Genomic DNA, 25,536 nt, shown 5'->3' on the forward strand with positions numbered 1-25,536 from the left:
CCAAGGAAACTCAACAGAGAACATTACATTTAGAGAGAACATTACATTTAAGAGTCTGATGCAACTGAGAAGTGACTAAACAATGACGACAACAGTTTCTTTAACTTTTAACTCCCAATGGCTCGTTAATAGTTATTACAGACTGCTCAACACCAGTTAGAGTTGGCTATGGTGACTCTGAGCCTAGGCACCTACCTCTCTAACATGATGGATTTCAGAAAACTTACTAATTTGCATAGAGGTTCCCAACAACAGAAGTTCCAGTTCTAGACCAAACAAGCCACAATTGTCAATCCTTGGTTATCTGTACTAACGGAGCCCTGGGAGTCGGGGAGTCCCAAAGAGTAGATCTCACAAACAATTTCTGTTTGACTCTGGCAGCAACAAATGGCTTGCCCTTTGCCAGTTGGACATTCTTATGACTGTACGTGAATTCTCTTTGCTCTGTATGGCTTCCCACGATGTTAAATCATCTCAAGCTAGAGGAAGACCCTCAGCTACAAGGTCCAAATCCTTCTAAGTGCCTGATCTCCCTGATCTCAGACAGTCCTTAGATCTGTTGGGTATGTGGGGACTTCTGCAACCCTCAGCCTTTGTAGCAGAGGGGAGTTATCTGCCCTGTCACAGCTACCTCACCTCCACACCAACCAGAGAGACCATATCCACTGATGCACCAGTGAGAGTAATGGGAGTCCAAGGAAATGACAAAGATAAATAGCCATGAATTCTGGTATTCAGTAGCACTCTCCCTGCCTCCCTCCTTTCCTTCCTCCCTTCCTTCCCTCCTTCTTCCCCTCCTCCCCTCTTTCCTCCCTTCCTCCCCTCCTTCTTCCCCTCCTCTCCTCTTTCTTCCCTTCTTCCCCTCTTTCCTCCCCTTCTCCTTCCTCTCCTCTCCTTTCCTCCCTTTCTCCTTCCTCCCCTCCTTCCTTTCTTCCTTCTCTCCTTCCTTCCCTTCTTCCTTCCCCCCTCCCTTCCTCCCTTCCTTCTTTCCCTGGCTTTCCTACCCCTTAGCAGGGGTCCTCAAACTATGGCCTGCGGGCCAGATGCGGCTGAGGACGATTATCCCCCTCACTCAGGGCTATGAATTTATTTAAAGGCCCACAAAACAAAGTTTTTGTTTTTACTATAGTTCAGCCCTCCCACAGTCTGAGGGACAGTGAACTGGTTCTCTATTTAAAAAGTTTGAGGACCCCTGCCTTAGAGAGTGTCTTCTTACCTGGGGAGGGAGGTTATCTTCCCCCATTTTTCTATACAGAAGCGACGGAGTCCGTTGCTCCCACGGAGAGCGGCAAAGCCTTCGTAGGGTACACTTGAGGTTCCAGTAACGAACTGAAGTAATCTCAGCCTTTGTTCATTGTTGAACCTCTCCACTGCTGCCCAGAACCACCTGATTACAATATGTCCGTCATGGTAGCCTGGAGTTGGGAGGGTTGGTGAAGACAAATAGAGCGAGAGAGACAATGAGATGGAGAAAAATGTAGAGAAAGAAAGAGAAGGAGAAACGGAGATAGAGACAAAGGAGAGGGGAAAGAGAGAGGAGGAGGAGGGAATGAGAACCCCCGAGTTTGACCTAGAGCACACATAAATAAGGCCTCGTAGCCAAGGATGCCCAGGACATAATCCACAAACGTCCCAGGCAGTTTGCATTGGGCCAAGCACACGTCAGGGACCATGACCACCTTCATCTCTCCGACCTAAGGTCCAACCTGTTAAGTCCCGGTAAGATCCCCATCAGCCCCCTGAGGGTCTGTGCAGCTATCCAGAATGCACAGGGGTCAATGGTGCCTTCAATCACGCTTTTAGAGAACTTGTAAACATTTTTAATAGATAGAAAATAAAGAACCCTTGCCCCCGGAGGCATGAATGCGCGTGTATGCAGCGGGTGCCCCTTATGTGGCTCCTTCTAGCTGGGAAGGTCCTGCATGAAATCCCAGGCAACTAGGGTTGTCTACTCAGAACTGAGAAGGGCCTTAGAAATCAACAGTAACCTTAACGTCACCGGCATTTACACGGGACCTTAATGTTTGCAGAGCACTTTACAGGTTTTATCTCACTTGATGCTCATCATCATCCTAGGACGTGGGTGCCAGTTATTGTTATTCCTATTTTACAGTGGAAGGAATTGAGGTAGATAGAATTTAAGGGGTTTACACAGGGCCACAGAGCAAATAACCATTTGAGGCTGGATTTGAACTCAGGACTTCCCGACTCCAAGTCTAATCTCTAGTCACTGCTTCCTGGTTAACTATCCAGTCCCAAATCCTCGTTCTGCAGAGGAGGAGACCAGTCCAGAACGGGGAAGTCGGGAACCTGCCTAAGTTCATCCAAAGCAGTCGTTAGCAGAATGGGTTCGAACTGCTAAATTCTCTGAGCCCAAGCTGCCTCCTTAGGCCATAGTTATTTAATTCCTCCTTCCCTATGGATACTAGGACACCAAAGTGCTGAAGGTAGAGCTCACTGTGGGGGCCAGCCAGGCGTTTTCAGGCAAGTGTTTAACAAGTGGTTCTCAAAAAAAAAAAAAAAAAAAAAAAGCATTAACAATCTGCCCTTTAGATGAGCCCTCTTTATTAACATTCCCCCCATCACGCTCTTTAGTCCAGACTATCCACAAAGCACTAAGTCACGCTCCTGTGATAGCTGTGTCCCTGGTGTAAATAGGGACGCTCACAGTTTAATGATCGCTCAGGTGCCCGCCCGCTGCTGCCATCTCACCCACCTCCACGGTACTCTGTGTTGTTGCGCCAGTCGTTGAGGTCGATCTCCGCGGTGCCCGCGATGACCAGCTCCAGTTCCCTGGCATCAAAGACGGAGACGAGCCTCGAGTCCACGACCTGAAACACAAAGAAAGGCCAGTGCATTGGCAAGGCTGGCAAGCGGGTGTGAATCCTGCCTTTGCTGTGCCCGGCCAGCGCCTTTCCTGGAACACTTGGCGGTTTGTGTTATGGGAAAAGAGAAGCTCCCCGAGGGCAGAGCCTTGTTCCGGCTCCCCTTGGCGTCCTCAGGGCTTGGCCCAGCAGCTGGCACAGTGTAGTAAGTGCCCAAGGACTGACTGCCTTCTCCAAGAGCAGCTCCAACCCTGCTGAAAACCGCCAAGGAGGCGGGCTCTGCCCCCAGACTGCAGAGGTCAATGCTGAAAAACTACTTGTACATGTATTTTGTAAATAAAAAGTTAAAAAAAAAATCAAAAAAAGAAACAAGGTTATACAGTGGCTTATATGGCTCCATTAACAATTCACTTCGACTGTAACACGAGTGAGCTAGACCTCGGGAGGCTGTCCTGGAACTTCCATGGCTTCTCTGAGAAATGGACCAGAATCCCCAATACCTACTTGTACAAACAAGCCTTAGGAAAGCAGCCAAGCCATTCAGGAGCCAGGAACCTGATGCAAAGCTACAACTAGGCAAGGCAACGAGGGCCTTGATGGTGGGTGACAACATGAGCTCATCCCTCTAGTGCACGAAAATTATTTCTGGTCTCATTTCTCATTAGGTGTTTGGAGCTGAGGGGGAGGGCACTTTCTTTCCAGCTCGGGGGCTCCCTATGTCTCTGTAACTCTGAAGGCAACAGCCTGCTTTCTGCTCCTCAGTCCCCTACTTTATCTCCCAGCAGGGATGAGCCTATTTGTGAGAAGTCCAAATAAACTGCCTGGATGAAGGTGCAGAAGGAGTCTTGCAAACCCCATTGTGGCCATCGCATGGCACTCACATGGCACTCATGAAAATCAAGGCTCTAAGAACCATTTTCTCCCTGGGAGGTGTGTTATGTCTCACCCCAAACTAGCTTCAGGCACTTGTAGCCAGATACCCAAAGCTTGCATCAGGCCCCAGCCAGCCTGACACCCTATTCCCTGGGGCATCGCTCCGGGAGCTCGGTCCTGGGGATCAGCTCCCTTAGAGCCAGGACCAGAATCCCCCGTAACTTGCTCTCATCCATGTCTCTCCCCTCCTGACACCAGCGGGGGCAGATGAAGGGGCTCCCAATCCTCTGGGCAATACTGACTTTCAGTCCCCCTCACAATCAAGCCTCAAACATTCAGAAAAGGATTTCTAGGCCCCCTGACTCATTGAAACTGCCTCCATTTCTAAAAAGAGCAGCATCCAGCAAGGGTGGGGCTACCGGCCCTCACAATGAATGAGCCAATTAAGCCCAGACCTCTGGTCTGCTTCTGCTGCCACACAACATGTGTAGATATAACCCAAAGCCCGGCCTGAGACTCACCCCCCACGAACTCACTTCCATGGTCTCAGAAGAATCACCCCTGGACAAGTTTTCCAAGCAAACAGATCCCAGGAAGCTCTTTTCCCCACTCACTTTGCCAATGTCACTTAAGAAGGTCCCCTTAGTGACAAGCAAACCCTCATTCACCGGCCTTGAGGAGCGGGAGCTCAGGACCAGGGGCCATTAACCGCCTGCCCCTCCAAGCCCAGCATCTGGTCCTGCTTCTCTGCCAAATGGCAGCGCACATTTTCACTTCCTGGGGACACACAGCCCCGCCCCTTTGCTTTTGTCCTTCTCTGGCTTATCCCTGGCAGTTAGAATCTCATCCTGAGTGACTCCCAGCAGAGGACCTGGCCAGACCTGGGAGAAAGGTTCTTGGGGATGCTCCTTCAGGAAAAAAGGAGGAAAAAAGGAAGAGAAAGAGACGGAAGGATGAGGAGGATGAAGTGAAAGATGAGGAGGAGAAGGGAATAGGAGGAAGAGGAAAAAGGGAAAAGAATAATAAGAAGAAAAGGAGGAGCATGATGATAAGAAGAATGAGAAGGAAAAAGAAGGAGAGCAGGAAGAGGAAGAAAAAGAGGAGGAAGGATGATGAAGAGGATGAACAGCAGGATGAGGAGGAATAAGATGAGGAGAAAGAGGAAGAGGAAGAAGAGGAAGAGAAGGAGAAGAAAGAAAAAGAGAAGGATGCGAGGAGGAGGAAGAGGAGAAGAAACCAAGTAGCTTACTTCATAGAAGCCACGGACGAGTGCCTCTGTTTGCTGCACAACGCCCCGCTCCACTCTCCACTTCACCATTCTCTCGATGTATTCCTTCTTGTTCTTTTCTGTCACCTGGGTATTTGCACCTCCGGATTTCAACTCTCTTTCTGTCACCTTCCAGGGAAAAAGAAAAGGAGGTTAAGGTTTCTTCCTTCTGCTCGCCTCCTGCTTGGGTGTGAGCTTCAGAAGTTTGCTCTTCCTCCCCACCCTCCCCGAAAAGATACAGAAAATAAAAGCAAATAAAATGACTCTAGCTTCTGTCCTAGGGCTCTTTGGAGCATCATTCATTTTTTCCTGAAGATAGGGAACAGCTGATCATTAGAAAACAGCAGAGAAGAAGGGGATTGTTACAGAAAATAGCAGAGAGAGAATAAGGGGACTGTCAGAAAATGGCAGAGAATGAGGAGATCATTAGAAAATATCAGAGAATCAGGGGATCATTAGCAAACAGCAGAGAATCAGGGGATCATTATAGAAAACAGCAGAGAGAGAATAAGGGGATCATTAGAAAACATCAGAGAATAAGGGGATCATTAACAAACAGCAGAGAATAAGGGGATCATTAGCAAATAGCAGAGAATCAGGGGATCATTACAGAAAACAGCAGAGAGAGAATAAGGGGATCATTAGAAAGCATCAGAGAATAAGGGAATCATTAGCAAACAGCAGAGAATTAGGGGATTGTTATAGAAAACAGCAGACAGAGAATAAGGGGAACGTTAGAAAATATCAGAGAATAAGGGGATCATTATAGAAAACAGCAGAGAGAGAATAAGGGGATCATTAGAAAACAGTAGAGAATCAGGGGACTGTTATAGAAAACAGCAGAGAGAATAAGGCACCGTTAGCTCACAGCAGAGAAGAGGGGATCACAGATTCAGAGTTTAGAAAGACCGTCTCCGCCACCGAGTCTGGCCCCTTCATCTCTCAGCTCAGGAAACTGCCCAGAGCCTGTCATCGGGAGGTGGCTCAGGTGACAGAGGCCACTCTGGAGCCTCCAAAGGCCCCGTGGGCGCCACCGGCCCAGAGGACTCGGCCAGGGCAGGGCCACGGAAGCTCCCAGGGAGGCAGGTGAGCGTGCCCCAGCCACTGGGAAAGCAGGGAGCGTCTCCTCTTGGCACCTGGGTCTGGGGTCTGATGCAGAGTTACCATCACCGGTAACTGGAGAGTTTCTTGGCTCTGGTCTCCTGAGCTGTCCCAGGGTTAGGAAATGTAGAATTAGGGCCACAGACCAAAGTCCCTTTTAGGCTGAAGGAACAGGAAATAACCTGAGGCCTTGTGGCAGGCCCAACATGGCCTTCTGTGCTCCAGGGGGAAGCAACCTTGCCCACTCTCTAGAGGGCCAGGGCGGGGCTCCCAGGTGGGCGCTGCCCTTAGCCCTGGTGCCCCCAGACTCTTTTCTGCCTTTTCCTTGAGTGTGTGGCCCGACAATTCCCAGAGTCAGGTACCAGGTAAGAACAAAAAGGGCTGGTGGCTGGTGGCAAAGGGAGGAGTTTCGGGGGAGGGAAGGTGGGTCTGATTGGATTAAAATTGAATTGAAGGGAGGGGAGAGCTGGGGATGGGCTCCCATGGGGAGAGCAGTGGGCAGCTCTGGCCCTCAGAGAGAATGGGGAAGCCCCTCCTGGAGGGTGCTTGGGGAGGAGCCACACAGAGGGGCCAGGGATGAGCAGAGAGCCCTGCCCTGCATGGAGGAGAGCCGGGTTCCAGATCTGCGGATCCTGAGAGCCGCTGCAGGAGCTTCGGAGTGGGGGGGGGGGGGACGCCTCGCTCTTGGGAATCCCGGCTCTCCGGCCCAGACACTGACCTGCCCAAACACCTCTTCGTTCACAGTGAAGGTGAGGTCCAAGATGTCCGTTATGTTGTTGTCCTTCATCCACTGCAGGCTTTGGTGAAACTCCTCGTCCAGGTACTCAAGGTCGCTCAGGTCACAGGGCCTGGCACGGGCAGAAGGACAGAGACCGGCTGTGGCCGTGGGCACGGTTAACCCGGCGAGCCCAGCCCTGGAAACCCCTGGGCTACTTGGGTCCCTCTGAGAAGATCCCTCCAGGGTCATGGATAATCGGAGCCCGGGATGGGAGAGGGACCGGCCCTGCCATTCCAGTGGTGCAGGGAACTCCCGGGGGAGGAAAGTCCCTCTGCCACTTGGGATAGCACCTTCTCTTCAGGGTATAGAGAGGCCCTTTGTAAGAGCATGATACTTATTATCACTAGAGATGAGGAGACTGAGCTCCGGAATGGGACCGTCCCAGTGTGGCACAGAGCGTGGCAGAGCTGAGATTCGCACTCAAGATCTCTGGCCATCAGCCTCTGGTGCGTACTAGAGCGCCTGGCATATAGTAGGTGCTTAATAAATGCTTGTTGACTTGGCTTAACTCTGCCTGCAACTCCACGGCCTTGTGCTGAACAACTATAAAAACCAACGGCAGGTTTTAGCCCAGGATCCCAGGAGTTGAGGGCCACGGTCCCAACCAGAGGAGGGGAAGAGCACCGGCTGTAGCCCCGGACACTGGGGCGACAGCTCGTCCTTGCTGGCCGAGAGCCCCCCAGCATCAGGAGGACGGCAACGGGCCTGGGGACCAAGAGGCGAGAAATCGAGGGCCCAGCAGTCTCTCCTGGGCCCCTGTGGGGAAAGGGGCACAAGGAGAAGACCCCAGTCCCCCACTTACAGCCGGAGCAGGGCCTTGTAGAAGGGCCGCGTGAAGAAGGCGTCGAGAAGGTACTGGTGGATGAGGGCCAGACCCAGGATGCGGCCACTGAAGCGGAACCTGCAGGCACATGGCGCAGGAGTGAGCACAGCTGCAGATCAGGGGCCCGGGGCCCTGTCTGCCTTTGACCCCCCTTCCTCCTCTGTCTCCTGCCAGCTCTTGGTCTGCTGCTTCCTCGCCACCAGCAAAAGCTCCCACTGGGCGCAACGCTCCTGCTTGTGACTGTGTTAGTGCCCTCAGCCTTGACTTCTCCCTCACTTCCCGCATCCACCCCGGACTCATTTGGAGCCGGTCCCGTTGACCTCCTTGGAGCCCCTGACGTCGGCCACGATCGCGGGTTTGGGGCAGGGGGGCTCTTGGGAGTGTGGAGCCTTCTTTTAGGGAGGAGATTAGACCTCACTCTCCCAGGCACATGACAGGACATGGTAACTGTCTTTTCTATTACACTTGAACATAATCCTCATCGGGAATACCCTCGGTCCATCTCACACTCACCAGGAATCTCTCACTCTCTTCTGTCTCTCCTGGTGGAGATGACCATTTCCCACTTCCCCATCAGAAACGGGGACATGCTCTTTTCTGACTTCTCTGCCCAGGCCTTTGCTGCACTCCCCACTTCTCACCCCCTTTCTGCCTGTTCTCTGCCCTCACTAAGACCCTTTGGGGTCTGATTTCACTCTGGCTCCAGCCCTAACCCAATAGTTTGCCCTTTTAACTCTGACCTCCCCGGTGAGACCTCAGCCCTCTCCTCCTTGGCTACTCCGGAGCTGCTGAGTGAAGCTGGAGGGACCCAAGCTGGCCGGGTACGGCCCAAAGTTGTGTTGAAACGCCCTCCCTGCAGCGTGGCCGGCCCTTTCCCCTTCCCGCTTCTCTCTCTCTCCTCGCAGAAGCTATTCCTCCCTGAAATGCATCCTCCGCCTTCGCTGAGAAACATTGATGCCATTCCCGAGCTTCCCTCCTCACTCAGCCCCTTCATCTCAAAACCTGTCAACGTCGTCAGCCACGCTCTCCCTTTCCTCCAGCCTCTGATAAGGAGGGCCCTTCTTGCCTTCTGCACCTTGATCCCACCCCCGGCTTCAGTTGCCTTTCCTTCCCGTTCTCTATATTGGTTCTGAGCCCGGCCCAGTCTCCCCACTGCCCGATCCAAGCTCTCCAACGAAAGCTTTCCAGGAGGCCGGGAGATGAGGCAGTTGGGAAGGGAGGGAGACTGGTGGGGACTCCAGCAGGACAAGCCCTGGGTCCGGGGCACAGACTTCATTCACTCTTTTCTGTGGGTGATGAAAAGAACTGAAACCTAACAACCCAAGGAACACGAGGGCCAGGGCAGCATCTGTCCCAAGGCTTCTGGGCCTGCTGAGCCGGCGGCAAGGGCCTGGGAGAGTCCGGTCCAGCGGGGGCTGGAGGCAGAAAAGGACCGGCCCTGAGTCCGGAGCCAGCCAGTCGGAGTGATAGCCTGCAAAATGCAGCGGTCAAGCAGCCTACCCGGCCTGGACAGCAGCTCATGGTGAGGAGCCAGACCCCGGGCAACCTACTCAAGCCAGCCTGTCTGCCGACTGGCTCAGAGACGCGGCACACTCGGCTACAAAGTGCTCCTCTTAAAGCTCAACCTTGTTACCCCCTACTCAACCCCAGGGGGAGACTTGATGGGGCTACCTGCCTTAAGTTTCTCCCAACATCCTCCAGTGTTTTCCCTAAAGGAGGCAGGTCCAACTGTGATGCTTGTTGGGCCCCATTGAGGGTTTTCTTGGCAGATACCGGAGGGGTTCGCCACTTCTTTCTCCGGTTCATTTTTCAGATGAGGAAACCGAGGCAAACAGAATTAAATGACTTGCCCAGGGTCACAACAATCAATGTCTTAGGCTGGATTTGAACTCATCAAGATGAGCCTGAGTCTAGCCCAGCACTTCACTAGGTGGCCCAGCTGCTCCCTTCAGCTTATACCCCACACCACGCTTCTTGTCTGCCATTAGACTGAGGCAGCAACCGTGCTTTTGCCTTTCTTTGCATCCCCGCTTGGCACAGTGCCTGGTAAACACATAGTAGGCACTTGACAAATACTGAGCCAAACAGAGGTCTAACTGACTGACTGATTAACTGACCAACTAACTGACTAACCAACTAAGTAACTAATTGCCTCACTGACTGATGAACTAACTAATTGACTGACTAACCAATTGATCAACTGACTAAGTAACTGACCGACTAATTAACTGGCTGACTAATTAACTAACTGACCAACTAAGTAACTAACTGACTGATTGATTAAATGACTAACTATTGATTAGCTGACTAACTAACTGACTGGCATTGATTAACTGACTGGCTGACCAACTAATTTACTAATTTACTAAGTAACTGACTGACTGACTGATTGACTGACTGACTAAATAACTGTCTAACTGATTGACTGAATAATTGACTAACTAATTGATTAACTGACTGACCAACTAACTAACTGACTGACTGATTAACTAACTAACTGACTGAGGTTCATGAGGACCCTCTAGAGACAGAAAGGACATCGAGTACCTGGGAAATTTTACTGGTGAATTGGCTTCTCTACATGGGAGCCTTCTCCGCCTTTCACTCGATACTTGCGTCTCCCACTTTCTCTCCCCAGCTCCATATACTTGTGCAATCCTGAGTCTGATCTCAATTTTCAATTGAAACTACTCTCTCTGCCTCAGACATTTCCTACTATGTGACCTGGGAAAGAAACCTCCCTCTGTTTGCCTCAGTTTCCTCATCTGCAGAGTGAGCCAGGAAGGAAATGGCAACCACTCCAGTGTCTTTGCCAAGAAAACCCAAATAAGAGCACGGGGAGCACAACAAGACAAAATGATTGAGCAACAGCTCTGCCTTAGATTGGAAGCTCCTTGAGGGCAGGGACTGACTCTTGTTTCTTTCTGGATTCCCAGAACTAGCAGTGTCTGGCACATGGTACGTGCTGAAGGGTCAGTGGTTCTCTATTCGCTAGCCTGGATCTAGCTTCCTCCTCTGTTCAATGATGGCCAACTCTTTCCCGTTCTAGGCTAAGGCCGTCCCAGGGGGCGAGAGTCCCAGGAGGATCATTCAGTCAGCCCAGACATGTTCTGGGGCCCCATATGGCTTCCCTGGCATGGACCTCAGAGGAAGAGGAAGCTGTCCCAGAAGGCAGAGATGAGAAGGGCCTGGGGGACTCCAGCCTATGTGGGCGAGCGGAGAAGGGGACAAACTGGACAGTGGGCTTGGGGAACTGGGCAATGGCTGGACCAGAGATGGGAGAAATGAGCTCCCTGCTCACTGAAATGCTAACAAGGGTACATTGACTTGGAACTTAAAGGGCTTCCTAGTGGCAAACTCCAGGGAGAGAGCCGAGGCTGCCACGTTTCTCCAGTGGCAGATGGAAGCCGGGGCTTCTGGGACCCTCGCCACCTCCTGCCTGGCTTTGCACTGCACCCACTGCTTCTGTGGCTGCTGCTGCTGCTGGCTGTCTCTGTGTCAGACAAATTAGAGGCTGGAGCCTCTGACCGCTCGGGACAGGGTCACAGCATCATCCATGGAATCTCCCCTCCCCCAACAACTTCTGGCTCTGTCTTGGGGCCAAGCAGAGTGGGTTGGTCCCTCCTCCCACAGCAGCCCGTTCCCATGCTGTGATACAGTCATCCTCCCCCCGCCGACTTTCTCTTCTTCGGACCCTCCAGGAAGCTCAGCTCGCGTGACTTTGGCAACCCCCTTCTGTGTTATTCCTCCGTGATGCTAGCTGCAAGCCCCCCAATGATCTCTCCCCATCCCCCCTCCCCACCCAAACACGAAAGAAACGGTACCATTCGAGATGATTTTCCACAAAGGCAGACATGGGGCTGATCTGGACGGTGTATGTGTCATTGGCAGAATACTCAAAGAGGCCGTAATAGGGGTTGAAGAGCTCCTGAGACAGAAGGAAGAAGAATTCTCGCGAGGGTCCACTGTAGTCCAGGCTGGAACAGAAACAGAGGGGGGCTCATTTCCATGGCTCCCACTAGAAGCCATGCTTTTCAGGGCTAGGCTGCCCTAAACTTTTGCTTTTCTTCATTTCCTATGGCAGAAACCATGGGGACCCGAGCCTTGGTCTCTGAGTGTGGACAGGTGGATTCCCACTTAGCATCCCATGGAGCAGTGGGCAGATTGGAGGGCAAGGGGAGGGGGGCTCCTCCCCCTTGACATTCTCAGAGCCTGAAGGTATCAAAGAGGAGGAACATGGGAACTTAAAAGAACACAGCCCCCAAAGCATCCGGACTTTTCTGAGTGGGCCCTCCCTTCCCTCATGGAAACGGCAGCCTTGCTGCCTCTTAGCAGGTGGCCAAGCCAGTCAAGCGCCCAATGGCCAGCCTCCTTGTATTGAGCCCTTTCATCTGAACTTGCCGGGTCCTCGACTATTAGACACATAGTCTATACAATGCTCTTGGTATGGCCTGCCTGAGCTTGGGGGCCCCTGGTCCCAGCCTGAGGAGCCCCAAATACAGATATATTAAACAAACAACCCCCCCAAATGCCCTGAGGTGGGGCAAAGCCTCCGAGCCACCCTGAGCTGTAACACTCCAACTGACTCTTCTCCTCAGAACAAAGGATTCGGGGTCCCCAGCCCTAGCCCCGTGGGGGGCTTTGGGACAAAGTGGCTGGGACCATACCCCTCTTCTCCAACAAAGGTGATGTAGAGCTTGTTTCTCTGGAGTTCTTTACGGGAATAGGCCATCACCTGGTTGAAGGTTCCTTCCAGCAAATGGTCCCTGCGTATAATGAGCCTGGGAAAGATACAGAAGCAGTGTCAGGGAGAAGCCATTGGAAGGCAGGGCACCGGCCCACAAGATGCACTCTGAGAACATCCGGGCTTACGCAGACACTCTCAATGTCTCCCACCCTCAAGTCCTGTCAATGACCATTTACTAAGTGCTTCCTGTGTCTTGCCCCCTCCCCATTCCCAACCGTCCTTTTGTACGTTGTCCCCCCCAAAGATTATGGGCTTCTCCAGGACAGAGACAGCCTTTGTCCTGAGTGTTCAGCACAGAGCCGACACCCAGCAGGCACCCAATAAACATCTATTGACTAGAAAATGGCCTTGTTTTCAGGGTCTGCGGCGCTCGGACGCTCACTTTATTTTCCCCGGCCCCTGCCCGAATCCTTTGGCTTCAAGCTTCCGGTAGAAATTTCTGAGCTTGGCTTCAAAGTCTCTCCTGTAGGGAGAGGGGGCTCTCACGCTGGCTCTCTGCAGGCCTGCGGGAAAACCAGAGCATCCTTAAAGCAGAGTTTGGGGAAAAGGCTTCAAGTGCTGTTGGGAGATTTTTGAGACCGTCTTTCCCTGCAGCACCTGCTGAGCCAAACAGAGCCCACCGGCGACCCACCGGGCAATGTGGACATCCCTCCTCACCCATCGTCCCCTCTCTGAGGAGAGGATGCAGGTCTGAGCTTTGGCCAACGGGGATGGGAAGGAGGCTCCTGTCAGTGGGAACTTTTTAAAAGCCTTTTAGGCTTGCCTTATGTAGAGCCACTAGTCTCGGACCCCAGAGGAGATTCAGAAGAAATGGAGTCACCAAGAGGCCCTTTTAGGCCCGAGGATGAGCAAACTTCCCAAGCAGTGGAATTACCCAGTATTAGAATAAGCTGCCATGGGAGATAACAGGTCCCTCCCTGGAGGTCTTCGGATAGAGGCTGGATGGCCATGGACAGATATGTGGGAGCAGGGAATTCTTTGGGCATGAGTTGGACCAGAGGCCTCATGGGATCCCTTCCATCCCTGAAATGCGGCGATTCTGTGACTCTCTTAATTATACATGATAAGCACAGGCTGATAAACCCCCACTGACTCCTGAAATAATAGCCAAGATCACTTTACTAAAATGGAAAAAACAAATTATACTAGGGAGGAAACAGCCAGAAAAGTGTCTTCTAAAGTCACTAGAAGCCTTTGTAGTTAAGATGCTCACCTCCAGATTCAAGGGGAAGTAAGAAATGGCAATTACAAAGAATTCAGCGGTACACGAGAACGATAATAAGCAATTATAGAACACTTTCAGTTCTGCAATTTCTTTTTAAAAAAATATTAAAGTATAAATTAAAAACAAAATAAGTATACATGTCCAAACCGTTATTTTGTTGTACAAAAAGAATCGGACTCTGAAATAGTGTACAATGCAATTTCTTTTTACAAATATTCTTTTATTTTGTTCTCTTACCAACCCAATAGCTAGGAAGGCTGGATTTAAACCCAAATATTACCTATTTCAGGTCTGTACACTGTGCCATCAGCTGAGAAGACTCATATGAATGCTGACAGAGCTAAATATACAGAACTAGGAAAACATTATACGCACAGTGATTACAGTGATATAAGCACAAGGAACAAAACCCTGGGACTGATGAATATGGGATGAGAGAGACCGAGCTCGGCCAAAAGAGCTAAGAAAATGCGTTCTTCTCTGCAGAGGTGGTGGATTATAGGGGAGGAACCTTGTATACCTTGGCAAGAGACAGGGGAAGGAAGATGTCAGAAGTGAAGGTAATTTAGAAATAACGATCAGGATGCTTTCAGGAAAACCTGGGAAGACTTGTAGGAACTGTTGCAAAGTGAGAACCAGGAGAACATTGTATGTCACAACAACAGGATTGAAACACTAATCAACCATGGACGATTTAGCTACTCTGATTAATACAACAATCCAAGGCAGTTCTGAAGGATGCATTACGAAAAATGCTATCCATCTCCAGAGAGAAAACGGATGAACTCTCAGTGCAAACTGAAGCATCATTTTAATTTTTCTGTATTTTTCTTGCCTTTTTTTTTTTTTTAACAATATGGCCAGTAAGGAAATATGTCTGCATAATTTCAGGTGCATAATTGATAATATATTGCTTGCTTTCTCAATGGGTGAGAAGGAGTTGGAAGAATGGACAGTGCCCGGCACACAGTAGGCACTCAATAAATATCTATTGAATAGTGAATTGACTTATTTTCAAGGTCTGAGACACGCCCTCAGATGCTCACTTTATTTCCCTGGACCTTGCCCAAATCCTTTAGCTTCAAGCCAAAATTTTAAAATAAACGCTAAATCTTTAAAAAAAGAAATGAAGGTGAGATGAAAACAAGATTCAAATAATGCCTTTTCTTTAAAAATTCAGTGGAAAAAGGAAACCAGTTGTGGTACAAACCCTGCCAGTTCTAGCATGCTCTGCAGGGAAAACAAACAGAGGAAGTTCTCATCCCTTCCAAGCCAGGGGCTGCATTTGACGCCTTTGAGGACCTTCCCTTCGCTGAGCTCTCCCAGTTGGCCTCCTGCATCTGACTGTTCTTTCTCAGGCTCCTCTGCTGGCTCGTTATCTCTCTAACATCTCTCAATTACAGGTGTGGTTGCCCAGGACTCGGTGCTGGGCCCTTAACCCCCTCTCCACTCACAATTACGGTGACCTCATCATCTCTCATGGGCTTAATTATCATCTCTATGCAGATGACTTCAAGATCGACACATCTAGATATATCTGTATACCCTGAGCTTCAGTCCCCCATCACCAATTGCTATGAACAGACGTGTCCCATCTTAACTCGACATGTCCCAAATCAACCCAAGAACAGATCCTAGACTTCATGTGGCTACGGAGTCGGGCCCCGGATTGCGCCCTCATGCTGTAGAAATGGAGGGAACCTGAAGCAATGGGTGGCTTATAAACACATGAATAAATCGATTTAGCATTCTAGTAGAGACTGTCCTTCTCCCGTCCACCTTCCCCCAGCAAACCCCATGTGAAGCTGATTACACATCAGCCTTGGTATTTAGGGTTCCCGCCTGGAGAATCCCTTCTGCCTCTGGCACTAGCTGGGCCACCAAAGACAAACCCCTCACGTTCTCTGTGCCTCAATATCCTTTTCTGTAAACAAGAAAAATATTAGGAGTACCTCTCCCACAGGGTTATTGTGAGGCTCAAATGAGATGCCCTTATTTATCTCCTCACTTTCACGATCTCCTCAACTGGTCACGAACCCCCTCTAAAATATCGTGTATTTATTTATTCTTTATGTACTTATATATGTCCTTGTTGTCTTCCCACCAGAAGGTAAACTCCTTACGAACAGGAACTTTCCTTCATTATCACGTGACTAGCACATAGTACTTGCTTAATGAATGTTTACTTGGGGGGTTGATTGATTAAGTGATTGATTGAATTACCGTGACAGAGAACCTAACTTTCAGAAGCAACTTCTTATTCTTTGGGGGCAGCTTTAATGGCTCGGTAGGATGTTTCTTCCTTTTCTTTATGACAACTTATTCAATGCTTGAGGACACCCACACCCCGTCCAAGTCTTTCCTCCCTAGGGCTGGGCTTTCCTCAGTTTGTTCAGGGAATCTTTGTATTGGTGACAGGGTTAGGGGCCCCCTCATCATTTAGGGTTAGGGTTAGAGGTTCTTCCTCAAAGGGGGTGTTCAGCAGGAGCTGAACTCCAGACAGGGACTGACCAGGACAGAGGATGGGGAACCTTATCCTGCTCACTTTAGACCCAGCTCCTCGAACTTAGGCCCACTGGCTTTTTTATTTTTATTTATTGGGGCAATCAAAGTGACTTGCCAAGAGACACACAGCCAGGAAATTTCTGAGGTCAGATTTGAACTCGGGTCCTCCTGACTTCAGGACTGGTTCTCTATCCACTGCACCACCCAGCTGCCCCCCACTGGCTTTTGTAATGCTAAGGTCTTTGTCAGAAGTGCTTGGATTTCTTCTCGCATGGCTGTGACTCCTTCAGTCACAGATCCCTAAAAGTCTTGCCTTTGGACAAGAGAAAGCAACTAGCAGTCTCATTTCTCGTTATCCCCAGGAGGGACACAGGGCGTCCCAGATGGGATGACGCTCCCAAGCTCACCTGGAGAGTTCTGAGGTGACGAGCAGGGGGAACACCGGGGGGAAAAGCTGTAGCCAGGGTGGAAGGAGGCCTGCAGGGGGACGTAGGACATGATCTCTTCTTCAAAGAGGCTGCAAAGCAAGGAGAAGTCAGGGCTCTGTCTGGATGGGTCACTTGGTACCGATGGGGATGATGAGGCAAGAGCCCTAATTAGTACCATCTGATCAAGGCAGGGTATAATACAGGCAGGGATTTCCAAACCTTTCCTGCCAGGATCTCAGAGCCTGAGGAACACCAAGCACTAATTACAGCTCCCACAAAATTCCCACCAGATGTTGTCTGTCGTTCAGTAATTTCTAAATTCTGGCTTTGGAGAAAGCTCGGAACAGAGAAAGGGAAGGGCCTGAGCTGGACTTCTATCTCTAGCCCCACCCCCCTGTCTTTCCCACCCCACTGGTACACAGAAGGGGGACTGTTCTGTGGATCCACCACCATTACGGACACTCACCTAAGCAGGATGACTAAATCTGCATCACAGGATAGTTTTTCAAGCCCATGGGTGCCCTCTGTGCGGATGTAATGGATCTTCTCCCTGCAGTGTCAGACACAAGAAAGCATTCCATTTCAGAACCTGGGCAAATGAATCTCCCCTTTTGTACCCCTCGTCCCACCCTTTCTCCCCAACGCAGCTTAACAATCCATAGCTTCACACCAACCTTTGTTTTCTACTTAGTGAAGACAATCCCATGTTAAACAACCGACTGTGATTTGGAAGACTTGTAGTTTCTCCATCACAAGATACATTTATTTAAAAAAATACATTTTTATTGATGTCTTTTATTTTTATACCACATATATTTCCACTCTATGTGTATATATGTGAGTATAGATATCTATCTATATCTGTACATCTATCTATCCATCCATCCATTCATCCATCCACTTATCACCAATCTATCTATCCATCCATTCATCCATTTATCTATCTATCTATCTGTCCATCTGTCCATCCATCCTTCCGTCCGTCTGTCCATCTCCCTTATAACTAATTCCATTAGAAGGTGAGCTCCTTAATGCTAATGCTTGCACACAAAAAGGGATTAAAAATGTGCACTGACGGGCAAATCTATTAGAAGAGACAACTGTACTTATATATGCACATTTGGAAGAAATACTTATTACTGTCACCTGGTAACAAGAAAGAAGAGCAGAAGATACAGCTCAGAAAAAATAATTAACAAGAGTCTGAGATTGTATTGGGGATTCCAAAGCCACAGGACCCCCTCCACTGGCAAAGAAGTGGGAGGAGGTGCAGAAGACGCTGACTTTTAGGCAAAAAGCCCTCCATGGTTCGTCTCTCGGCAGATGCAGGGTTTGAGGCAGGGGTGGTTTGTGCAGGACACACATTCGGCCACGACGGGCGTGGGGGACTCCAGTACGTGGAGTCGCAGAGGGCCGGTCTCTTGGCCCCACCTGCTGGCAGTTCAGAAGTTCTACAGGTAGGGAGGAGGCTGCGCAATACCCCAACTGCTGAGAGTTCCCGAGGACTACAGGAGAAATGGGAGTGTTAAGGGCGCAGGTCCCCCAACTATCTCCTCGGGAGCCCCTGTGGCTGAGCAATGACAGATAGGAGAGATTGTGGAAGTGACAAGCCCCCGTGTCCCTTGCTTGGGCCATAAGCTGGGGTAGGGGGCTGGCTCAGCCCGCTTATGAAACTTCTCTCATGATACACTGGGGTGGCGATGGTGGTGGTTACCCTAATACCGTGTTATTTGTTCATTACCCTTTGTGCTTGTAAGAGACACCAGTGACCACGTTTCCCAGGATGGGGGGTGTCCTCCAATAAAGTTCCCCTATTATCTGTGTGGGGCAGAAAGGGGGGAGTCTCCTGCAGCGCCCTGTGCCCACGTCCTGCGGCCATGGGTGTCACCTGCCTTTTGTGCTGCCCGACACCTCTGGGGTTCTCCTGTGTCTGATTCCTCCTGGCTGAGGCACCTGCGCCATTTTACTGATGCTTAATTCTGTCTCTGGGCGTGATTCTTGCCTTGGGGGAGGAGTGTGTGACCAGATGTGACAAGGTTCCTCCGACATCGGGTCTCAATCTGGGAAGGAACATTTTAGACTCACGGAGCTGAGAGAAAGGTCACTGCTCCAGCCACAGAGGATCCCAGGCCCAAGAGGGCCCCAGAGGCAGAGTGTGACTCGCCTTGGGACAAAAGCTCCCTACTCTACAAGGGCTCGGGCACAGAGGTCACGCGAACACTGGAGGGAGAGGTCACGGAACTTGTGCTTCTCACGGTTCTGAGCTTGTGCTCTGCTCATGGAGCCGGTGCCTTCTCCGCACCCCATAGCACAGTCCTGTGTCTCCCTGTCTTACAGCCAATTGCAAAGTTATTCAGTGGTTTCTTCTGGCCTCCACGTGAGGACTTGTGGGACTTCTCTGTAAAATCGCTTTTTGGCAAGCAAATGTTTGGCATCTGCACACAGCCCATCAGAAATGTGCTCTCTGCCATAGAGTTTGAAAGCCTGGGGGCTTATGGGAGAAAAGATCCCAGCAGCCAGAACCTTGCCCTTTCTTCCAGGTGATCACCTAAGTCTTCCTAATATAATTCAGAAGGAAGCAATTCCATTTCCTGCAAGGTGAGGGATGGCAGACATGCGGTCGGGCAGGTCCCTCCCGGACCTGCCGCCCAAACACGAGCAACTCTGCTGGGCATGGAGCTGCCTCCTCCGCTTCCCGCACTGTCTCAAAAAGGCAGCTGCCAAGGAAGTGACCCACCCACAGGCCCCGCACAGCTTCGTTTGCTGCAGCTGACGGGTCTCCAATTGGGCTCAGAGCAGGGTCTCCATCTTTTTGGTGCTAACTGTGAGGCCCAAATTGGCACAAGTGCAGAGTCAACCCATCCCTTGCTGCCCGGGCCTAGAGGCTCCGACTCTACTCCTTTACTCTTGGCCTGTGGCCTTTTCATCTGTTTTTAGGGCTGTGCTCCCGTGCAAATGAGGGCCCTCCTCCCTCCCACTGGGATTGTCTAAGGGAGCGGGAAGCATCATCCGCCATCCAGGACCTGGGTGAGCATGAGGCCGCGGTGACATGAACCATCAACCTCAGGTAGCCGTGTTTTGCCATGATCTTCCCACAAGGGTTGTATTTGCCTTCATCACAAAGGTTCCACTGAAGAAGAAATTATCCTGCCAGTCTTTACAGCTGTTCATGAGAGGAAAGGATCGCTGTGGGTGAACGCTGCCTCTTAGAGTGCATTCCTGTCAAGGCTCCAGGACCACTGCAGGGTGCCTTAGGAAGGGGACATTGGTTCACGTGCCATACTTGTTCTCGTTCTCTCTCTCTGTGTGTGTCTCTCTCTTCTCTCTCTCTCTCTCTCTCTCTCTCTCTCTCTCTCTCTCTCTCTCTCTTTCTCTGTCTCTCTGTCTCTGTCTCTGTCTGTCTGTCTGTCTCTCTTTCTCTGTCTCTGTCTGTCTCTCTGAATCTCTCTGTCTCTATCTCTCTCTGTCTCTGTCTCTGTCTCTCTCTGCTGGAAGTCCACATTACCTAAGACCTAGAATGGCTCTCCTGGTAACTGTTGGCATTTCCTTGCCATCTACTTTCCAGCATTTACTCTGTGCCGGTCAGGGATACAAAAGTTTGCCTCAGGGAGCTTATAGGCTAACAGGAGAGACCCCATGCAAACAAATAGGTGCAAACAAGCAGCACACAAGATAGATGGGAAATAAGGCACACAGGGAAGGCGCTGGGATCCCGAGGGCTTGAAGAAGGCTTCCTGTATGCCGGGGAGATTGGGAGTCAGAGTGGAGGATGGGAGACATGTGGAGAAAATGCCCAGAGCCCAGAGAAGGAGGGTTTTGCTCACTGAACAGCCAGGAGGTCCCTGTCACTGAATGGCAAAGCAGGTATTGGGAAGCAAAGTGTGAGAAGACTGGAAAGGAGGGGCTGGTTTGGGAGGCCTTAAAGGCCAAATCGAGCATTTTGCATTTGCCCTTGGAATCCAGAGGGAGCCATGACAGTTTATGGAGTCGGGAGTTACAAAGTCGGGTTTGTTCTTTCAGGAAAATTGCACCTTGAACAGCCGTGTCTGTTCTGAATCAGGAATTTACTCTGATAGTTTGTGTGTTCAGCAAATCTCAATTGATCCTAAATTCCGGGGGTCGTTATGTAACGAGTCCTTTCCCTTATAATCCCTGGTCTCCATTAAATACCTTTTTCTCTCTCAAATTCATAGCTTTGTGAAAAACGAGGTTCAGGTTCCATTGTCTGGACAGTATGGACAAGCCTGGGAAGGGTGGAAGAAAAGATGGGTGTTTCTCTCTCTCTCTCTCTCACACTCTCTGTGTCTTTGTCTTTCTGTCTCTGTCTGTGGCTCTGGGGCCAGAAGACCTGAATTTCTATTACCTGCATGACCCTGGACAAGTCACTTCTCTCTGGGGCCAGTCTGTGCAATGGACTCATTGCTCTGTGAGGTTCTTTCCTTCCCAATCTGATTCCCACCAGGCTGGGGGTGGGGGCTCATTCCCCTTGTGTTCAAGAGCTCATAGAGAATCATTAAGAATTCCTGGGTGCACCAAGGAAGCGGGGTGGGGGCTGGGTGGGGGCTGGGTGGGTCCCGGGTTCACAGCTGGACAGAGGACGAGCTCCAGGCCAGACAAAGGGGCCGTACCTGAGTGTGTGGTTCCGGGCCAGGCTTTGCTGACGCTCCTGCAGCATTTCAAAAATGTTGGGCTGGCGGAGGAACGCCACAATCTTGTCGTTATAAGCTGCAAGAGACAGCACAGAACGCCCGCTCACGTCTACGCCCAGAGACGGGTTTTTGGCTGATGGGAAAATTGCTGCTTGACGTGAGCTGGGATTTCTGGAGGGGCTTCGAGGGCAAGTCTCCTTGTCCTCAGAGAGATTCAGGACCCGTTGGGCTTCTCGCTTGCCCGGGCCGGAATTCTCTTACTAGTCGGAGCTCGGCCTGGGCTTGGAGTAAATGAGCCTGGCCGCCGGGCCTTTGGCCAGGGAATAACCCACACCAGGCTCGGAGAGGGGGGAGGGCCAATCTCTCTAGGCAGGACGTACTGGGGGATAACGCACACCAGGCCAGAGCGGGGGCGGAGGGGGCAGCCATTCTCTCTAAGGAGGACACGCACTTGTCTCGTATTAACCCATGAGGTCTGTGGCTTTCCATGACCCTAAGTGGGGGGGGGGGCTGGGAGACACGACATGGAGTGAACTGGTTTTGGGCTCTGGAGGTGCCCTGGGTTTAAGTTCTGCCACTTAGCCTCTGAAGGGCCTTGGCCAAGATTCTGAACCAATTTGAGACCCAGCTTCCTCATTTAAAAGGGAGGACGACCTCCAAGTTCTCCCCATCTCTATCTATGATCATTCAATCTTTGAAGATTCCAGACAGATTTTGTAATTGCAGGGAAGCAGAGCAGTGAGGTGGGCCCCTTGTTGGCCCCCAGAGAACCCCCTCCCCCCAGATTCCTCTGCCAGCCCCTCATCCACCTGACATGCAGCTGGGCAGGACAGGGCTAGGGAGCAGGGCCTGATAATGGCCCAGAGAGAACAAATGGGTCCTCACAGACAGGAAACCATGGCCCGGCTGTGCCACCCCAACAGCCAATGAGAGAGAGGGGCATTCAGGACCAAGGGGGCAAGGAAGAGCTCAGGAGAGAGGAGCCTGGGAGGAGCTGAGGGGAGCACGGCTCACCCAGAGGTAACGACTCGTGGTGGTGCTGGCTCCTGATGGCGGCCACGAGACTGTGCCCCGGCCGGGCCAGGAGGGAGGCGCCCCGATTCCGAGAGACTTCTGAGGCCTGGTGTAAAAGAAGAAAAGGAGAGCGTGGCCCCCACCAGTGTCAAAGTCAGGTTCCCACCGGAGGAGTCTCCTTTGGCTGAAATATAAGAGTCAACAACTGGGAGGAGTCAGATCCTGCCCAGCACATAAGGAAACCCCAAAAAGCTATAGTCCCCTCTGGAGCTTCTCAGATCCAGAAAAGAGCAAATGTCCCCTTCTCCCTTTCAAGTCAGGAGTCTTCTGGGGAAGGAACTCCCAGTGTGGAAACTGCTCACCATTACAGGCGGGCACCCCCTCCCTTAACTCATAGGGAACAGCACAGGCTTCTGGACATTAAGGAATAACGTGGGCAATTTCAGGTCAGAGACACCACTGGGACACAAGCCTCCCTGATTCCAAAGGCCGGCTCTCTGTGCATCATCCCTTGCCGATCTCTTCACAGAAATGCTACAAAGAAACTGTGAATAACTGAGCTAGTTCTGGAAGAAGGAATGCTATGAGGAAGGCCAGGCGACTGACACAAGTCAACTTTGCAACACGTCATTAAGTAACATACAAATCGAACGTTCAAAGCGTGGAAACATTTCCATCATCATGATTTTTGTTATTCTTGTTATTAATATGATCAATTATGCCCGTAGTTTTCCTAATATTGAACTAGCCCAACATAAATGCAGCTCAGACTTATGGATAATCTTTGTGACAATCTGCTAATTTTAATTAATTTTTATATCAATATTCATTACGAATTATTGGTCTCTAGTTTTCTTTCTCTGTTATGATTCTCTTTGGTTTAAGTAACAAGACCACATTTGTATCACAGAAGGAACTTAGTAGGACTACTTCCTTTCCTAGCCTTTTTTCCCTTTCAAAAATCGATTTTAATTTTCAGTTCCAAATCGTGTCTCTCTCACATCCTCCTCCCCATGCACTGAGAAAGCAAGAACAACAACCCTGTTATAAATATTCATTGCCAAGCAAAACAAATGCCCACATTGGCCCCATCCATTAAAATGTGTACTTGAATCTGCTACCTAAGTCCACGTTCTCCATCTAGATGTGGGCAGCAGGTTTCAGCAGGAGTCCTTCGAAACTGTGGCTGATCATTGTGTTGGTCAGATGGCTTAAATTTTTCCGAAGTCTTTTTTGTTATGATATCGTAATAGTATGAACCGTTCTCTGAGTTCTGGTTACTTCACTCTGCAACTTTCATACACGTCTTTCCAGGTTTCTTTAAAACCATTTCCCTGCATCATTTCATATAACATGATAGAATCCTATCATGTACCATTATTTCTTTAGCTATTCCCCATTTGACGGGCATCCCTTAGTTTCCAGTTCTTTGTCACCATGAAAAATGTTTTTGCATACATAGGTTCCTTTCCTATATATATTCATATGTTACTGAGAGATAAAATATATATATATGCATGAAAAAAATAATATATATATATATATATATATATATATATATATATATATATATATGTTGCTGAGGCAATTGGGATTAAGTGACTTGCCCAGGGTAACACAACTCAGAAGTGTTAAGTGTCTGAGACCAAATTTGAACTCAGATCCTCTTGATTTCAGGTCTGGTGCTCTCTCCACTGCGCCACCCATTTTTGGTCCCTTTCTTTGGTATCTTTATGGTATAGACCCAGTACTGGTATCACTGGGTCAGTGCATGCACAATTCTCAGCTTTTTGTGTGGAGTTCCAAAGTGCTTTTCAGAATGGCTGGACCAGTAGGGATGAGAGGACGTACCTAAAGTTTGGGGACTCAGCCAAAGCAGTTCTTTGGAGGAAGAATTTTTATCTCCGAACAATTTCATCAATAAAAGAGGTAATAAAATAAGATACTAAGAGTGGATCAGCAAGTTGGAGGGCTTGGGCTGCCTACCAATCTGAAGGCCTTACAGAGCTGCTGTGTGCCTGTGAAATTCGGACACTCCACCAGCGCCCTGCCCGGAACCTGAATCACCTCTGTTTGAACCGTCTCAGGAAGATTCTGAAAATCACCCGGCAGGAGGAGATATGGGACCCTGGGGTCCTTTCTCGAGCCGAGCTGCCGAGATTCAAACTACCGCAGAGAGCGCACTCTGAGAGGCTGGCCATATTGTTTGAATACCAAAGGTACATTTGCCTAAAATTCTATTTTACAGAGAACACAAGGTAAGTGCTCACGTATAAGTCAAAAGAAGCAGCACAAAGGCACTCAAGGTCTCTGAACATTTGTATCAATTATGAGACATGGGAGACCTGGCATAGACCACCCATGCGGAAGAAGGCATTGTGCTTCATGAGAAAAGCGGAATCACAGCATCAGAAAGAAAAATGAGATGGGAAAGGCTAGAGACCGCTCCATCCCAAATATTCATATGAACTATTTGTGCCCAACTTGTGGTAGATCCCTCCAAGCCTGCACTGGTCTGATTAGTCAAAAATACAAGGACATAATATCATTGGTCTTCTTCGAGTACAAAGTATCAACCACCTCTCCCAGGTTCCCCATCTAATTAAACTCTCTCTATGACACCTGATGACAGAGTTCTGAGGGGATACATGTATCCTCTTCCATTATCACAATGTAAATAGTTTAATCTTATTAATCCCAGTGGCTGCTGCATCTTGATTCTGACTATGGGTTCTTGTACTTATGTTCTTTCTTTCTTGTTGTTTTCCTTTGTCCTGGGAATTCTGAGAGTTTTCATTTTGGGGTTTCTTCCAGAAGGCAATTGATGGATTCTTTTGATTTTTACTTGCCCTCTGATTCTATGGCATCAGAGCATTTTAAAAAATAGATTTCTTGAAATATGATATCTAAGAGTCTTTTTTGTCATGGCTTTCAGGAAGTTCCTTAATTCTTAAATTATCTCTCCTTGATTTATTTTCCAGGTCAGTTGTTTTTTGTTATGAAATACCATAATTTTTTTCAGACTTTCGGTTTTATTTTCTTGCTTTGTTTGACTTTATTTCTTGATGTCTTATGAAGTAATTAACTTCTATTTGGTCAATTAACATTTTCAGGGAGTTTTTCCCCCTTTGGCAAGTTTGTACACCTCTTGTTTTAAGATTCAGTTATCTTTCCACATCTTTCTCTGCTATGTAGTTCTCATTTCTTTCCTCAATTTTTTTCCTGTTAGCACCCTCATTTAGTTTTTAAAATTTTTGCTCTCTGTCTCCATCTCTTTGTCGTTGTCTGTGTCTCTCCCTTT

General features: G+C 49.6%; 1 protein-coding gene across 1 annotated transcript in view; it reads right to left on the minus strand.

Annotated features, from left to right (window-relative positions):
- The window catches only part of HECW1 (HECT, C2 and WW domain containing E3 ubiquitin protein ligase 1), a 240,336-nt gene that overhangs the window by 9,244 nt on the left and 205,556 nt on the right, over positions 1-25,536 (minus strand). Inside the window, exons 20-31 of the mRNA XM_031951752.1 lie at positions 22,236-22,341; positions 21,201-21,297; positions 17,039-17,122; positions 16,552-16,661; positions 12,797-12,917; positions 12,335-12,448; positions 11,492-11,644; positions 7,647-7,745; positions 6,785-6,914; positions 4,948-5,094; positions 2,717-2,831; positions 1,217-1,415 (exon numbers count right to left, since the gene is read on the minus strand). Of these exons, the coding sequence (XP_031807612.1) occupies positions 1,217-1,415; positions 2,717-2,831; positions 4,948-5,094; positions 6,785-6,914; positions 7,647-7,745; positions 11,492-11,644; positions 12,335-12,448; positions 12,797-12,917; positions 16,552-16,661; positions 17,039-17,122; positions 21,201-21,297; positions 22,236-22,341 (1,475 nt within the window). The remainder of the gene's footprint in view (positions 1-1,216; positions 1,416-2,716; positions 2,832-4,947; positions 5,095-6,784; positions 6,915-7,646; positions 7,746-11,491; positions 11,645-12,334; positions 12,449-12,796; positions 12,918-16,551; positions 16,662-17,038; positions 17,123-21,200; positions 21,298-22,235; positions 22,342-25,536) is intronic.

Source organism: Sarcophilus harrisii, chromosome 1 (assembly GCF_902635505.1).
Source record: "Sarcophilus harrisii chromosome 1, mSarHar1.11, whole genome shotgun sequence".
NCBI lineage: Eukaryota > Metazoa > Chordata > Mammalia > Dasyuromorphia > Dasyuridae > Sarcophilus > Sarcophilus harrisii.